The 16,490-nt window shown below is 44.1% G+C and overlaps 1 protein-coding gene across 9 annotated transcripts in view; it reads left to right on the plus strand.

Annotated features, from left to right (window-relative positions):
• LOC115619067 (ceramide transfer protein) overlaps positions 1 to 16,490 on the plus strand; it is a 93,701-nt gene that overhangs the window by 14,053 nt on the left and 63,158 nt on the right. For 8 of the 9 annotated variants that reach the window (XM_030511089.1, XM_030511082.1, XM_030511085.1 and 5 more), the window contains one exon: positions 8,318 to 8,434. The exons of the other annotated variant lie outside the window; for it this stretch is intronic. In XM_030511089.1, coding sequence (XP_030366949.1) covers positions 8,318 to 8,434 — 117 coding nt within the window. The remainder of the gene's footprint in view (positions 1 to 8,317; positions 8,435 to 16,490) is intronic. 9 annotated transcript variants of the gene reach the window in all.

Consider the following 16,490-nt stretch of genomic DNA (forward strand, 5'->3'; position numbering starts at 1 on the left):
AATTTGTGATTTTGTTTACAAATGTATTTTATAAAATGTTTGAGTTTCTAGGTGATTTTTAATCCTTGGCTCCTGCTCCTGGACTATATGCTGTGTGTGATGCTGGTAGTGGAGTGAGGTTGTTACTTTCCCAGGTTGTTACAGGTGTATTGCCCTATTGCTCAGCTGTTTTGGGTTTTGTTTTGTTGTTTCATTTTCTTTTGTTGTTGTGTGTGGGTTTTGGAGTTTGTTCGGGGCTTTGTTTGTTTGGGGGTTTTTGGGGTTCTTTTTTGGGGGTGGGGTGGGTGTGGTTTTGTTTTTTGTGGTTTTCTTTTTTCTTTTTTTCTTTTTTCTTTTTTTTTTTTTTTTTTGTTGTTGCTCCTGCCCCTTGTATAGTGGCTGCTGCTTAGAGCAAAAGCAGTAGTCTTTCCAGCTCTGGAGGCTGTACTTTTTCACTGACCAGTAATTGACTATTGAGTTGTTTATTGTTCTGGAGCCTCTGCTTTTAGTCTGTGTTGATATTTTCAAGGCCTTTATCTCGTGCTTAAATTGTATGTCATAACAAGAGACAGCTGGTACCAAGTTCTAGTTCACTGAGCCAGTTTTCATAACAAGTTGATAATGAGTCTTACAGATCAGGACTGGGGCCTTGCATAGTTAGCATAAGGCTTATGGCATGTTGTTACTAATGATAGTCCTGCATTTATAGAAATGCTTATATGGTTGTACTGTATGAAGTTGCTTATGTTTGGATTCAAAGCAAGCTAATCTTTGATTAGTGTGCTGCTTTCATGGGTATGGCAGGCCTCTGCTCTAGCTGCAGCTCCTCTACTTTGATAGGATGGGAATTCTCCATTCCCATTGCTGTGAGTCTGAACCCAGAGTGCTGTACTCTGACAGCTCAGTAGTACTGCTGCCAAAGTATGGCTTTGCTATTAGGGTAGAGTATCCTGTCTGGGTGTTGCCTTATGGTTTTCTTGTGAAATCTGTAGTGGATTATTGTTGTATGTACAGCTTTTGGATCTTTCATGGCATATTGCAGTACATAGTATGACATCACAAAAATACAGCTAATCAATACACAAATAGTGATTTTAGGGGTGCAGCATTGTATGTGATTCCTGTTCCTGTATTTTGTCTGTCCTGTTAAAACTAAAAAAATGATACATAGGGTTTCTGCATTCTCTAAAGTTGGTATGAAGTTGCCTTGCTTACTGCCTGATTAATAACTTCTTCCTGTGTATGGTGGGATTCCTAATGAGTTTAACTCGGTGATTTCATATCAAATGGAAGCTGATGTTTTTTTCCAGATAGTTAGAATTCTTATTATTTCTTTTTTCCCATGGCTAATTTATGATGTTGGTGAATATTGCAAATATTTTGCTCCTAATGGACACCTGAGAAGCATCATTTGCATTTTTCTGCAGGGGACTCGGATTTCTGGTTTAATTCCCACCAAGGTGACAACATGCATGCTTACTTTTCCAGTATCTCATGTCCTGGAGTCATTAACTGACAGTTAGTATTAAACACAAGTTATGACTTTTAATAAAGTTTAGAGTTCTTCAGACTGTGTTCAAACAAGACAGGCCCATTGTTATATCCTCATTTCTCACAGTATGTACCTAAATCTGTTAATACCCTTTCACTAATCCATGGAGCTTTTACATAGGGTATTCACAGTCAGTAGTAGATCACTTCAGGCAGTGGCTGTATGCACATGCTGTTTTACAACTATTTCAGTCCTGCCCTCATTTTTTTTCTACTAACACAGTGCCATTTCAAAGTTTAGCTGATATTTCCAGTGCACATTTGTTGTATTTAAGTTTTGCTATTGCAAATAATTTTATTTTTTTTTTCAGTGGGGAGTTGGGAATAGCAGGTCAGAGGTGTGTTTGCATGTAAACCAATATAGCATGACTTCATATTACATAGTAATTCCACATTGTTAACAGGAAAATAACTGGGTAAAATATTCATTAACAAATTGTGTAGTATAAGACTATAGGATAGTTAATTCCACACAGAAATTAATAAAATTATTTTTATATGATCACTCCTGCATCTGAATGTCTCTACTGGCTGTGCAGATTTACCAGGCTCATTCATGAGAACTGTGGGTTTCAAGTTTAAAAGTAAAACATACAATATATGCTTGTTCCAGACATAAAAAGGTGATTCTCAGATGAGAGGGTTTCTTTGCAATGGATTAAAGCAAGCTAACTTTAAAGTTTGCATAGCATGTTAGCAAGCTAATATTAAATTCTGCTTAGTGTGCTTCTGCTTTCATGGGTGCAGTGGGCTTCTAATTCAGCCAAGGTTTGAAAAACGCAAGATAATTATTAAAAGAAAAGGCAGTATTCGTTACATTTTGAAAGGCAAATATCCTAATGTAAGATCTGAAGTAAAAAATGTGGGTAGTAGCAAAGAATGTAAAAACGCTTAACAGGCTTTCATATTTTTAAGCCTATTTTCTTGATAAGATTTTTCTATACACGTAAATGACATTATGAGAGAGTTTTTTCTTTTTAATATAGTAATAAACAAATGTTAGAATGATTAGATATCCCATGTTTTGTGACCTAAAAGGATCAATCACTGTTCTGGTTGACGTGAAGTGGTCTCGCTTACTTGTTTGCAATAATGCTTTCATGGAATCAACTAGGTTGGAAAAGAACTCTAAGATCATCAAGTCCAACCTTTTACCTCAGGACTGTCAAGTCCACCACTAAACCATGTCACTAAGGGCCTCATCTACACGGTCTTTAAACGCTTTCAGGGATGGTGATTCTACCACTGCCTTAGGCATCCTGTTTCAATGCCTGACTACCCTTTCGGTGAGGAAATTTTTCCTAATATCCAGTCTAAACCTCCCTGGCATGGCTTGAGGCCACTTCCTCAAGTCCTATCACTCTTTACTTGGGAAAAGAGATCAGCCACTTCCTTGCTCCATCCTCCTTTCAGGTAGTTGTAGAGAGCGATAAGGTCCCCCCTGAGCATTCTCTTCTCCAGACTAAACAACCCTGGTTCCCTCAGCTGCTTCTTATCAGACTTGTGCTCCAGGCCCTTCATCAGCTTTGTTGCCCTTCTCTGGACCCACTCCAGCACCTCAATGTTTCTTTTGTAGCGAGGGGCCTGGAACTGAACGCAGGATTTGTACTGGGCACTGGTGAGGCCACGCTTCAGGGGGACAATTGCTGCCCTGGCCCTGCTGGCCACACTATTTCTGATACAGGCCAGGATGCTGCTGGCCGCCTTGGCTGCCTGGGCACAATCTAGCTCATATTCAGCTGGCTGTCAATCAGCATCCCAAGGTCCTTTTCTGCGGAGCAGCTTTCCAGCCACTCTTCCCCAAGCCTGTAGTGTTGCATGGGGGGTTGTTGTGGCCCAAATGCAGGACCTGGCACTTTGCCTTGTTAAACGTTATGCCACTGACCACAGCCCATTGATCCCTCTGCAGAGCCGGGCAGGATCAAGGAGCAGATTTTCCTGGAAAGCATGCTAAGGCACATGAAAAACAATGAGGTGGTTGGTGACAGCCAACATGGCTTCACTAAGGGCAAATCCTGTCTGGCAATTTGGTGGCCTTTGATGATGGGGCTACAGAACTGATGGATGGGGCAAAGCAGTTGACATCGTATATCTGGACTTGTGCAAAGCATTTGACACTGTCCCTCATCTAAATTGGAGAGACATCAATTTGATGGATGGACCACTCGGTGGATAAAGAATTGGCTGGATGGCTGCACACACAGAGTTGTGGTCAATGGCTCAATGTCCAGTTGGAAACCAGTAACAAGTGGTGTCCTTCAGGGATCGATGCTAGGACTGATCCTGTTCAACATCTTTGTCAGCGACATGGACAGTGGGATTGATGTGCCCTCAGCAAGTTTGCCGATAACACCAAGCTGTGTGGTTCAGTTGATACTCTGGAGGGAAGGGGTGCCATCCAGAGAGACCTGGACACGCTTGTGAGGTGGGCCGATGCCAACTTCATGAAATTGAACCAAACCAAGTGCAGTGTCCTACACCTGGGTTGGGGCAATCCCAGGCACAGCTACAGGTTGGTTGGAGAAAGACTTGGGGGTGTTGGTTGGTGAGAAACTGAACATGAGCCGGCAGTGTGCGCTTGCAGCCCAGAAAGCCAACCGTATCCTGGGCTGCATCAAAAGAAGTTTGACCAGCAGGTCAAAGGAGGTGATCCTGCCCCTCTACTCTGCTCTTGTGAGACCTCACTTGGAGTACTGCGTATAGTTCTGGTGTCCTCAACATAAAAAGGACACGGAGCTGTTGGAGGAAGTCCAGAGGAGGGTCATGAGGATGATAAGGGGGCTGGAGCACCTCCCGTATGAAGACAGGCTGAGAGAGTTGGGGCTGTTCAGCCTGGAGAAGAGAAGGCTGCGTGGAGACCTCATAGCAGCCTTCCAGTAGGGAAAGGGGCCTATAAGGATGCTGGGGAGAGAGACTTCATTAGGGACTGTAGAGACAGGACAAGGGGTAATGGGTTTAAACTTAAACAGGGGAAGTTTAGGTTAGATATAAGAAGGAAGTTCTTTACAGTGAGGGTGGTGAGGCACTGGAATGGGTTGCCCAAGGAAGTGGTAAATGCTCCATCCCTGGCATTGTTCAAGGCCAGGTTGGACAGAGCCTGGGGCGACAGGGTTTAGTGTGACGTGTCCCTGCCCGTGGCAGAGGGGTTGGAACTAGATGATGTTAAGGTCTTTTCCAACCCTAACTATTCTATGATTCATTCAGGCCACAATAGTCTACTGTTAGTCTCCACTCTCCATTAGACTTTCGCACTGGCCATATGGGGCTATTAAAGGGTGAGCAGGTCCTGCTGATCACTCCTTGGCTTTCCAGTCTGCGGATCAGCTCATGGATGGGAATTGGGGAGTCTTGGTTGGTGCGATATTGCTGCTGGTGCACTTTTGTGGTAGTAATTGGCACTTGTTCTTTGACCTTTATCAACCCCACAAGAGAAGGATCCTCAGAGAGACCAGGCAAGGTGGACAGCTGCTTAATTTTCTCCATCTCCAAGGCAGCTATACTAGCCTTATACTGCTGTGGGACTGATGTCGGAGGCCATCTGATCCACACAGTCCAGTAAACCCGATTGTCCCTCTCCTCCACCTGGATGGAGGCAGGGCCCCTCTAATAGTGATCATAAAATTCTCCACTTATGTCTTGTAGAAAGGGGTTAGAATTCCTTATCACAGGAGCTGGAGTAAAATCAGCTCTTCCACTCCATCTGGGAAACTGCTCACCAGAGACTGGAGCAGCAACTTTCATGGGAGGATCATCTTTGACCATTGTTTTCCTCTTTAATTCACTCACCTGTTCCTCCAGAACTGAGGTAGGTTTTCCATCCCACTTCCTCATGTCTTCTTCCTGATCCTGCAGGTAAAACTATAGGGTCCCCTGTGGTGGGTACGTCCTCTATCTTCCCTCTTGAGCACCTTCTGTTAATAGCTGAGTTATGGTTCTGCACATGTCAGGAGCTGGATAGATCGGGTAAATCGTCTTTCAATCGTTTCATCTCCTGGGACAGTTTTTCCACAGCTGAAATGATGGAAGGGGTGAGATTGTCTTCAAACTCTCGGAGTTGACGAGTCAGTTCATTGACTGTTGGTGGTGCTACCTCGCTCCAGGTCATTGATACCAATGAGTGGGTTTATGATGATGGGGCACTCCATGTAAGTTTCCGCCACATAGGTAGTGTACATTCGACTTCATCTGGATCTACGGGTGCATTCCCAGCATCTGGCCTACGATAGATCATCTCTAGAATGGCTGATTCCCTCAGGGACTGGATGCCATTCTTTATCGTGGTCCACTTGGCTGAGCGACACATAACATCATCCTTGTATGGAAACCTTTCATTCATAGCTGCCAGGAGCCGCCTCCAAAGGCTGAGGGCTCTTTGGCAGTTCCCCCTTCCCTAGGAAGTGATCCCAGCTGCTTGGCTTCCCTACCTTCCAGTTCGTGACCGTCGGCCCCATTGTCCCAGCATTGGAGCAACCAGGTGACCATGTGCTCCCCTGGAAGACGGGTGAAATCTTTTCACATATTCCGCAGCTCAGTTGAGGTTAGGGATCAATAAGTTACTACTTCTTCTTCTGATTCCTTTACTAATTTCTCTCATTCAGATGTCGCTGAGTCTTCGTCTTCCTTTACTGTGTGAGTTTTCTTTCATTGCTGTCCTTGGTTCAGCTGTAGCAGTTATTTTTCTCCTCCTTAGTAGCTGGTGCAGTGCCGTGTTTTCGACTTTAGTCTGAGAATTTCAGCCCAGGGTTATCAAGTTCCACAGTCCCATCACCCTATGCCTATAAAACAGTTTTTAAAATGCCACTTCTAAGGATGTGTTTTACAGCAAGAGTAACAAATTACAGTATTTTAATCTCAGAACCACTCCGTGATTAACTTTGTTTTGTTTTGTTTTTATTTCTTTTTTTTTTTCCAGTGAACTGCTGATAAGTATCCTTGTTTTGAAACTTAATTTTGTTGTCTTAATGTTACCTCTCTATCAAAATTAATGCACAATACCAAGGTATAAATGGACTAATATTTGAATTGAGTCTGAGGGTTTTCATAGAGGACCATTATCAAAACACAGCACTTCAAATTTAAGAGCATTTACTGCTTATTGCAAAGATTGTCTAATAAAAGGTGAAAATTCCCAATTACACAAAATATTTATATAACCAATTGTCCTGGTTTTGGCTGGGGTAGAGTTAACTTTCTTCATAGCAGCTGGTGCAGTGCTGTGTTTTGGCTTTAGTCTGAGAACATCGCTGATAAAACACCAATGTTTTAGTTGTTGCTAAATAGTGCTTACCCTGATCAAGGACTTTTCACTCTCATGCTCTGCAGTGAGGAGGGGCACAAGAAGCTGGGAGGGAGCAGAGACAGGACACCTGACCCCTACTCCACCGCAGTCTTCCCACAGGCTCACAGCCTCCTTCAGGCATCCACCTTCTCCAGTGTGGGGTCCTCTATGGGCCGCAGGTGGATATCTGATACACTGTGGACCTCCAGGGGCTGCAGGGGGACAGCCTGCCTCACTATGGTCTTCATGGATTGCAGGGGAATCTCTGCTCTGGCACCTGTAGCACCTTCTCTTCCTCCTCCTTCACTGCCTTTGGTGTCTGAAGAATTTTTCTCTTACATATTCTCACTCCTCTCTGGCTGCTGTTGTTCTTGCATAATAGCTTTTCCCCCTTAAATATATTATCACAGAGGCGCTACCATTGTCACCAATTTGCTCAGCCTTGGCCAGCAGTGGGTCTGTCTTGGAGCTGTCTAGCATTGATTCTGTCAGACATGGGGGAAGCTTCTAGCAGCTTCTCGCAGAAGCCACCCCTGTAGCTCACCTGCTGCCAAAGCATTGCCATGCAAGCTCAATACAAGTTCTATCAGAGGAAATAAAACAGGCAGTACATAATATTTGCTTTCATTGTAAAATGGCTCTTTTATCAATATAGTTCTCTTATGAGGTCTTATGGCTGTGATAATTCAGCCCACAGAAAAGTAAATCTGGTGTTCTAGTAGGATGAATGTGAAAATTGGCATTAGAAGTTTCATGGAATATGGCTTAAATATGACCAGAACTTAGAAATTCAAGAATATAGTGAAATATCAATTATTCAGCAGCTGAACAGGTTTGCACATTTAGCTGTGGGCAAAATCAATGTGCAGCTATACTAAATCTTTCTTAATCTTGTATTAAAAGAATGACTTCTTGCCATCACAGAAAAACCTTAATGAAAACTGGTATGTCAAAGCTTTAGGGATACATAGTTTTGTACTGCTGAATTAGGCGAGCATGTTTGTCTTCACTTGGCTTATATATGTTATTATGGTGTATAACACTGGTGTATTGTAAGCTGCAGTTATCCTCATAGCAGTATATAGTATTGTTTTGTTAATAACTGTGAACCAATGGACATCAATATTGATAGCAATAACCTAAATTTCTCTTTCCTGCTTTGAAATTTTATTTTTAAAAAGGTATATATTGCTGGCTGTATCCACTATTTATTTTGCTAAAGGATTCCTTTGGAAGTATGAAAGTTTGGTCAATGTTTGTGTGGAACTTTTTTGTGACAGTTTTGTTTGATAAGAATGTGCTAAACAGTCATTCCTGTTTCAGAAGACTGGTATTTTTCATTGTGAAAGTGTATGTTCATTATTTGACAGCTACATTAACTGGAGTTTAGAATCTGGGATGAATTCAAGGCAATATCAATCAGGTTTTCTAATTACAGTATTTTAGAGTGTAAGATGTTATTGATCATGTTGATAATTTTAGATATTTTTACCCTCTCTTCATTCACAGCCCCATGACTTTGATGAATGCAGATTTGATATTAGTGTAAATGATAGTGTTTGGTATCTCCGAGCTCAGGACCCAGACCACAGACAACAGTGGGTAGATGCAATAGAACAGCACAAGGTATGTTTGCTTTGGGTTTTTTGTGGTGGGTTTTTTTTGTGGTTTTTTTTTTTTGTTTTTTTTGTGTGTTTTGCTTGCTTTGTTTTTGTTTTTTTGGTTTTTGGTTTTTTTTTTTTTCCCTTCTGATTTCCTCTCTCACTCACTCATTAGATCTGGTGGTGCCTGTGGAGAGTTGTAAGCTTCACTATACAGTCATTAATGTATTCAAGGTATTTATGACAGATAAAAGCTGCAAGATTGAAGCTGTGTGTTAAATATGTTCCAAAGGAATTGATTGACATATCCTTCATATGTAAAAGTTTAGAGAACTGGGAGCTAGCAACTGTGAACCTTTCTTGAGCTCTCTAGCTCACAAAAGAAAAAACTTGTGTTATGTTTGAGTGACTTCGTAATGGTTTTGGCCATCCTCTGTTGCTGATTATTGAATTAATTCTTATCTAGATGTCCTAGATGTTAAACTTGTTAGTCTTAGAGTCTACTCTCCTAGGTTATGATTCTGTTTTTAAGGCTTATCTCTTTCATCACTTGGCTGCTTTTATTGTATCTGATTACTGGCTTTTGTTTCCTTGTCTTTTAAGGCCCTACTGTTCATCACTATTTTGGTTTAGCTTTCCTGATCTATGCCTTATCCAATGAACTCTTACTGTCATTTTACCTAAAGGGCTTAAAGGTCAGGTATTTTTAAAGTATGTAGCACACAAAGCATGTTATGTTTTCAGAAACAGGATAGGCATTCCTTCAAAGTGTTGAGTTTAACTACAATACCTAGCACAATGAAACTTCTACATCTGGGTTATACAGGTAGAATCAGAATAACAACTTGAGTTGGAAGGAACCCATCAGGATCATTGAGTCCAACTCCCTGCTCCTTGTCCAGCTCTACCCCTGAGGGAGTCCACAGCTCCCCCCAGTTTGGTATCATTGGCAAACTTAATGTACATTTGACTTCTGCATCCAGATCATTTATAAAAACATTAAAGAGCATGGAGCCCTAAAATTGAGCTCTAGAGAACCCCACTGGTAGCTGTCTGCCAGCCCGATGTGACCCCATTTACTATAACTCTTTGACTCATCAGCCAATTGTTCACACAACGTATAATGGACTTATCTAGTTGTGTGCTGGACATTTTGTCCAGAAGTATACTATGAAAGACAGTAACAAAAGCTTTGCTAAAATAAAAAAAAAACCCAAACAAAAAATCCACACACATCTACTGGCTTCTCTTGGCCAACTAGATGGGTGACCTTGTCATAAAAGGAAATTAAGTTGGTTAAGTAGGACTTTCCCCTTGTGAACCTGTGCTGCCTGTGACCAACGACTGCCTTGTCTCTCAAATGTTTTTCAGTAACTTCCAGAATAAATATTCTCTATAATTTTACCAGGAACTGAAGTGAAACTGACAGGCCTGTAATTATCAGGGGCTTCCTTCTAACCCTTCTTGAAAATTGGGACAATATTTGCTAGCTTCTAGTCATTGCTAGCTTCCAGTTGACTGGGACCTCTCCAGAAAAAATAATGGAGAGGTCCTGCAATAACATCAGCCAGTTCTTTCAGTACCCCATAATAAATCCCATCGGGCCACGTATTTTTATGTGCATCAAGTCTCAAGTTCAGGGTCAGCTGGGAGTTTATCATTCCCTCCCAGTCACGGCCTTCCAACACAGGGCTCCAGGGGTCCCAGGGCACATCACCAGTGTTAGAAGCAAAGGCGGCATTGAATGTTTCTGATTTGTCTGCATCCCTATTTGTGAGGTGACTGACCTCATCAAGTAGCAGACCAATATTATCTCTGATCCTCCTTTTGCTGCTGACATATTTTAAAAAAGCCCTTTTTGTTGTCCTTCACAACACTGGCCAGCTTGAACTCTAATTGAGCTTTGGCCACAGAAATCTTCTCCCTACAGTGGCAAACAGCATCTCTATAGTCCTCTCATGTCACTTGTCCTTGCTTCCAATGTCCATACACTTTGCTTTTCCTCCTAAGTTCTAGAAGAAGATTCCTGCTTGGCCAAGCTGGCCTTCTTCCCTGCTTGCTTGACTTGTGGCACTTTGGAATTGCCTGCTTCCATGCTATTAATAGATGGCTCTTAAAAATTGACCAGCATTCCCGGACTCCAATACCATCATAGAATAGTAAGGGTTGGAAAGGACCTTAAGATCATCTAGTTCCAACCCCCCTGCCATAGGCAGGGACACCTTGCACTAAACCATGTGGTCCAAGGCTCTGTCCAACCCGGCCTTGAACACCGCCAGGGATGGAGCATCCACAACCTCCCTGGGCAACCCATTCCAGTGCTTCACCACCCTCACAGTAAAGAACTTCTTCCTTATATCTAATCTAAACTTCCCCTGTTTAAGTTTGAACCCATTACCCCTTGTCCTACCACTACAGTCCCTAAGGAAGAGTCCCTCCCCAGCATCCTTATAGGCCCCCTTCAGATACTGGAAGGCTGCTATGAGGTGTCCACGCAGCCTTCTCTTCTCCAGGCTGAACAGCCCCAACTTTCTCAGCCTGTCTTCATATGGGAGGTGCTCCAGCCCTCTTATCATCCTCGTGGCCCTCCTCTGGACTCGCTCCAACAGCTCCATGTCCTTTTTATGTTGAGGACACCAGAACTGTATGCAGATTATCTAGGGGACCTTATTAACTAGCCTGAATTCTGCTCTCCTCATATCCAGGGTCAAAGTTTTGCTGGCATGGGGTTTTTTTGTTTTGTTTTGGTTTTTTGTTTGTTTGTTTGTTTTTTGGTTGGTTTTTTGTGGGTTGTTTTTTTTTTTTTTTTACCCCTATTGTCAATAATTTGAAGTTCAGCTACTTCATGTTCACTGTGACTAACACAGCCACCAATCACCCACCACTTGACCCATGAGTTCCTTCTTGTTTTACAAGCAACAAATTGAGGAGGGCAGCTTTCCTAATTGGCTCCCTTAGTACCTGCATCAAGAAGTTACCTTTAATGCGCTTCAGTAATTTGCTGGACCTGGTTGTGTCTGCTGTATGATGTTTCCAGTTGATGTCTGGAAAGTTAAAATTGCCCATATGGACAGGAGCAGCTGATCTAGAGATATCCCTTAATTCCTTGTAGAATAATTCATTGGTGTTACAGGAAAACAAAGTGAAATAGATATCTTAGTAGTACATATTTTTACCTTGAGCTTCTTGAAGTATTGGTGTTGAGGTTTAAACCCAGCTGGTAACTCAGCACCAGGCAGCTGTTTGCTCACACCCCCACCACCCTGGGCAGGATGGGGAGGAGAATCAAAAGAATGTAAACCCCATGGGTTGAGATGAGAACAGTTTAATAACTAAAGTACAGTACAATATAATATTACTACCACTACAGCTAAAAATAATGATAAGGAAAATAAAATGGGGAGAGAATATAAAACAAAAAGGGGAAATTGGAGGGAAGGGGGGGGAGCAAAAAAATCCCAACCCGCAAGTGATGCACAATACAATTGCTCACCATCTGCCGACTGATACTCAGCCCGACCTGAGCAGTGATCTGAGCCTTCTGGGTAATTCCCCCCATGTTGTGGTTTAGGCCCAGCCGGTAACTCAGAACCACGCAGCTGCTTGCTCACTCCCCTGCTTCTTCCTCCCTCTGCTCCCGGAGGGGATGGGGAGGAGAATCGAAAGAATGTAACTCCCACTGGTTGAGATAAGAACAGTCCAGTAACTAAGGTATAATATAAAACCACTACTACTACCACTAATAATAATAATGATAAGGGAAATAACAAGGGGAGAGAATACAATTGCTCACCACCCACTGACCAAGCGGTGATCTGGGCTTTATGGGTAACTCCCCCCAGTTTACATAGTGGGCATGACGTGCTGTGGGATGGAATACCCCTTTGGCTACTTTGGGTCAGGTGTCCTGTCTCTGCTTCCTCCCGGCTTCCCCTCCTCCCTGGCAGAGCATGAGACCGAGAAAGTCCTGGATCGGAGTAAACATTACTTAGCAACAACTAAAAACATCAGTGTTAGCAGCGTTGTTCCAAGGCCGAAAGTCAAAAACACAGCACTGCACCAGCTACTAAGAAGGAGAAAAATGACTGCTACAGCTGAACCCAGGACAGTATCCACCTCTTATTCCACACCATTCACGTCATGCTCAGGTCGCATATTTTAAAATATATGTCCTGGGTTCAGCTATAGCAGTCATTTTTCTCCTTCTTAGTAGCTGGTGCAGTGCTGTGTTTTTTTAACTTTCAGCCTGGGAACAACACTGATAACACCGATGTTTTTAGTTGTTGCTAAGTAATGTTTATTCCAACCAAGGACTTTCTCAGTCTCATGCTTTGCCGGGGAGGAGGGGAAGCCGGGAGGAAGCAGAGACGGGACACCTGACCCAAACTAGCCAAAGGGGTATTCCATACCACAGCACGTCATGCCCAGTATATAAACCGGGGGGAGTTACCCGGAAGGCCCAGATCACTGCTCGGGTCGGGCTCGGTATCGGTCGGCGGGTGGTGAGCAATTGTTGTATCCTCTCCCCTTGTTATTTCGCTAATCATTATTATCACTGGTGGTAGCAGTAGTGGTTTTGTATTATACCTTAGTTGTGGGACTGTTCTTATCTCAACCTGTGGGAGTTACATTCTTCCGATTCTCCTCCCCATCCCTCCGGGAGTGGGGGGAGGAAGGGGGGGAGTGAGCGAGCGGCTGTGTGGTTCTGAGTTACTGGCTGGGCTCAAACCACGACAATATACCATGACTTTTGTCTCATATGTATACACACCCATATATATATATACACACATACACACCCCCCCCCCTCACAGAGAGCTATCATTCCTTAGTCCATGGACCAATCCCTATAAAGCTGCTGAATTCATCCAGTCCATGATGTCAGGCTCCATCTCTTGTAACAGTCTTTCAGGGCAGGAGGGATGGTGTGTCGTGTTGGGTTGTTGCCTGCTGATGACACGGCCGAGCTCATCTAGTCACTGCTGAGCTCATTTGGTTTCCTCAAAGTTCATTCTTTGTTGTGGTGATGATCGGAGGGAAGTCAGGGTCAGTTGCTGATGACCTGAAGGTACCTAGCTGGTGGGCTATCAAAGTGTTATAGAGCAGGTAACAGCATACAATTGAGTTCATTGGCTGTTTTCCCCCAAAATGAAATCCCCTTGAGGTACACATTGAACTTCCCCATCTTCCCGCATTACCCACCAAGTATATCCAGGTCCCTGAGCAAAAGCAACCCCACGAGTGGGTTTGCCTTTACCTGAAGCAGGAATAACCCAGACTATCTTCCCCAACAAATTCTTTATGTGCACCACAGGAACTTTATCCCCCTCTACGGTATGTAAATGTTCTGATTGGGCTGGGCCAGCCCTGTTGGCAGATCCCCTAGTGTTGACCAACCAGCTAGCTTTTGGTAAATGTGCATCCCAATTTTGAAAGTCCCGACACCCATTGCTCTCAGGGTAGTTTTTAACAGCCCATTGTACCGTTTGATTTTCCCAGAGGCTGGTGCATGGTAGGGGATGTGATATACCCACTCAATGCCATGCTCTTTGGCCCAAGTGTCCATAAGGTTGTTCCGGAAATGAGTCCCATTGTCTGACTCAATTCTCTCTGGGGTGCCGTGTCGCCACAAGATTTGTGTCTCAAGGCCCAGGATAGTGTTCCGGGCAGTGGCGTGGGACACAGAATATGTTTCCAGCCATCCGGTGGTTGCTTCCACCATGGTAAGCACATGGCGCTTGCCTTGGTGGGTTGGTGGGAGTGTGATATAGTCAATCTGCCAGGCCTCCCCATATTTGTACTTCAGCCATCGTCCTCCATACCAGAGAGGCTTTATCTGTTTGGCTTGCTTAATTGCAGCACATGTTTCACGTTCCTGAATAACCTGGGCAATAGTGTCCATTGTTAAGTCCACCCCTCCATCACGAGCCCATCTAGATGTTGCATCTCTGCCTTGATGGCCTGAGGTGTCATGGGCCCACTGGGCTAAAAATAATTAACCCTTATGTTGCCAATCTAAGTCCATCTGAGCCACTTAAGTCTTAGCAGCTTTATCCACTTGTTGGTTGTTCTGGTGTTCCTCAGTGGCCAGACTCTTGGGTACATGAACATCTACGTGGCGTACCTTCACCACCAGGTTCTGCACCCGGGGAATGATATCTTGCCGAATTGCAGCAGCCCAGATGGGTTTACTTCTGCGTTGCCAGTTGCTCTGCTTCCATTGCTGCAACCACCCCCACAGGGCATTTGCCACCATCCATGAGTCAGTAGAGAGATAAAGTACTGGCCATTTTTCTTTGTTCAGCAATGTCCAAGGCCAGCTGGATGGCTTTCACCTCTGCAAACTGACTTGATTCACCCTCTCCTTCAGCAGTTTCTGCAACTTGTCCCAGGGGACTCCACACAGCTGCCTTCCATCTCCAATGTTTTCCCACAATAGGGCAGGACCCATCAGTAAACAAGGCATATTGCTCCTCACTTTCTCACAGTTTATTTTACATTTTGGCCTCTTCAGCATGCATCACCTTCTCCTCTGGTAACATCCCAAAATGTTTGCTTCTGGCCAGTCCATGATGACTTCTAGAGTTCCTGGACGACTGGGATTTCCTAATCGAGCTCGTTATGTAATTAGTGTGGCCCACTTACTCCATGTAGCATCGGTTGAATGATTTATAGATGAGTCTCTGCCTTTGAACATCCAGCCCAGCACAGGCAACCGGGGTGCCAGGAGGAGCTGTGCATCAGTGCCAATCACTTCTGAAGCAGCTTGAACCCCTTCATAGGCTGTTAGTATCTCTTTTTCAGTGGGTGTATGGCTGGCCTCGGATCCTCTGTATCCCGGAATCCAAAAGCCGAGGGGTCGACCTCGAGTCTCCCCTGGAGCTTTCTGCCAGAGGCTCCAGGTAGGACCATTCTCTTTGCCTGTGGTGTAGAGCACATTTTTCTTATCTGGCCCGGTCCGGACTGGTCCAAGGGCTACTGCATGAACTCTCCCTCGTTTAATTTGTTCAAAGACATGTTGTTGCTCAGGGCCCCATTTGAAATCAGTCTTCTTCTAGGTCTTGTGTTAGAGAGTGCTTAAAATCAGACTGTAATTTGGGATGTGGAATCTCCAGAACCTCCCACCACCTAAGAAAGCTTGTATTTCTTTCTTGTTAGTTGGTGGAGACATTGCTATTATCTTGTTAATCAAATCTGTGGCGACATCCATCTTGCCATTTTATTCCCCAAAATTGAATCTCCTGTTCAGGTTCCTTGACCTTACTCCATTTTATGGCAAAACTGGCCTTCAGCAGGATTTGGATTATTTTCGTCGCTTTCTCAAAAAGTATTCCACTGTATCACCCCACACGATAATGTCATCAATGTATTGCAGGTGTTCTGGAGCTTGCCCCTGTTCCAGTGCAGTCTGGATCAGTCTATGGCAGATGGTAGGGCTGTGTTTCCACCCCTGGGGCAGTCGGTTCCAAGTGTACTGGATGCTCCTCCAAGTAAAAGCGAACTGTGGCCTGCATTCTGCTGCCAAAGGGATTCAGAAAAATGCATTGGCAATATCAGTTGTGGCATCCCACTTGGCTGCCTTTGACTCCAGTTCATATTGAAGTTCTAGCATGTCCGGTACGGCAGCACTCAGTGGTGATGTGACTTCATTCACGCCACGATAGTCTACTGTTAGTCTCCACTCTCCATTAGACTTCTGCACTGGCCATATGGGGCTATTAAAGGGTGAGCAGGTCCTGCTGATCACTCCTTGGCTCTCCAGTCTACGGATCAGCTCATGGATGGGAATCAGGGAGTCTCAGTTGGTGTGATATTGCCACCGGTGCACTTTTGTGGCAGTAATTGGCACTTGTTGTTCTTCGACCTTCAGGAACCCCACAAGAGAAGGATCCTCAGAGAGACCAGGCAAGGTGGACAGCTGCTTAATTTCCTCTGTCTCCAAGGCAGCGATACCAAAAGCCCATCTATACCCTTTTGGGTCTTTGAAGTACCCTCTCCTGAGATAGTCTATGCCAAGGATGCATGGAGCCCCTGGACCAGTCACAATAGGGTGGTTTTGCCACTTCCTAGTCAGGGTGATT

The sequence above is a fragment of the Strigops habroptila genome, chromosome W, assembly GCF_004027225.2.
Source record: "Strigops habroptila isolate Jane chromosome W, bStrHab1.2.pri, whole genome shotgun sequence".
Lineage (NCBI taxonomy): Eukaryota > Metazoa > Chordata > Aves > Psittaciformes > Psittacidae > Strigops > Strigops habroptila.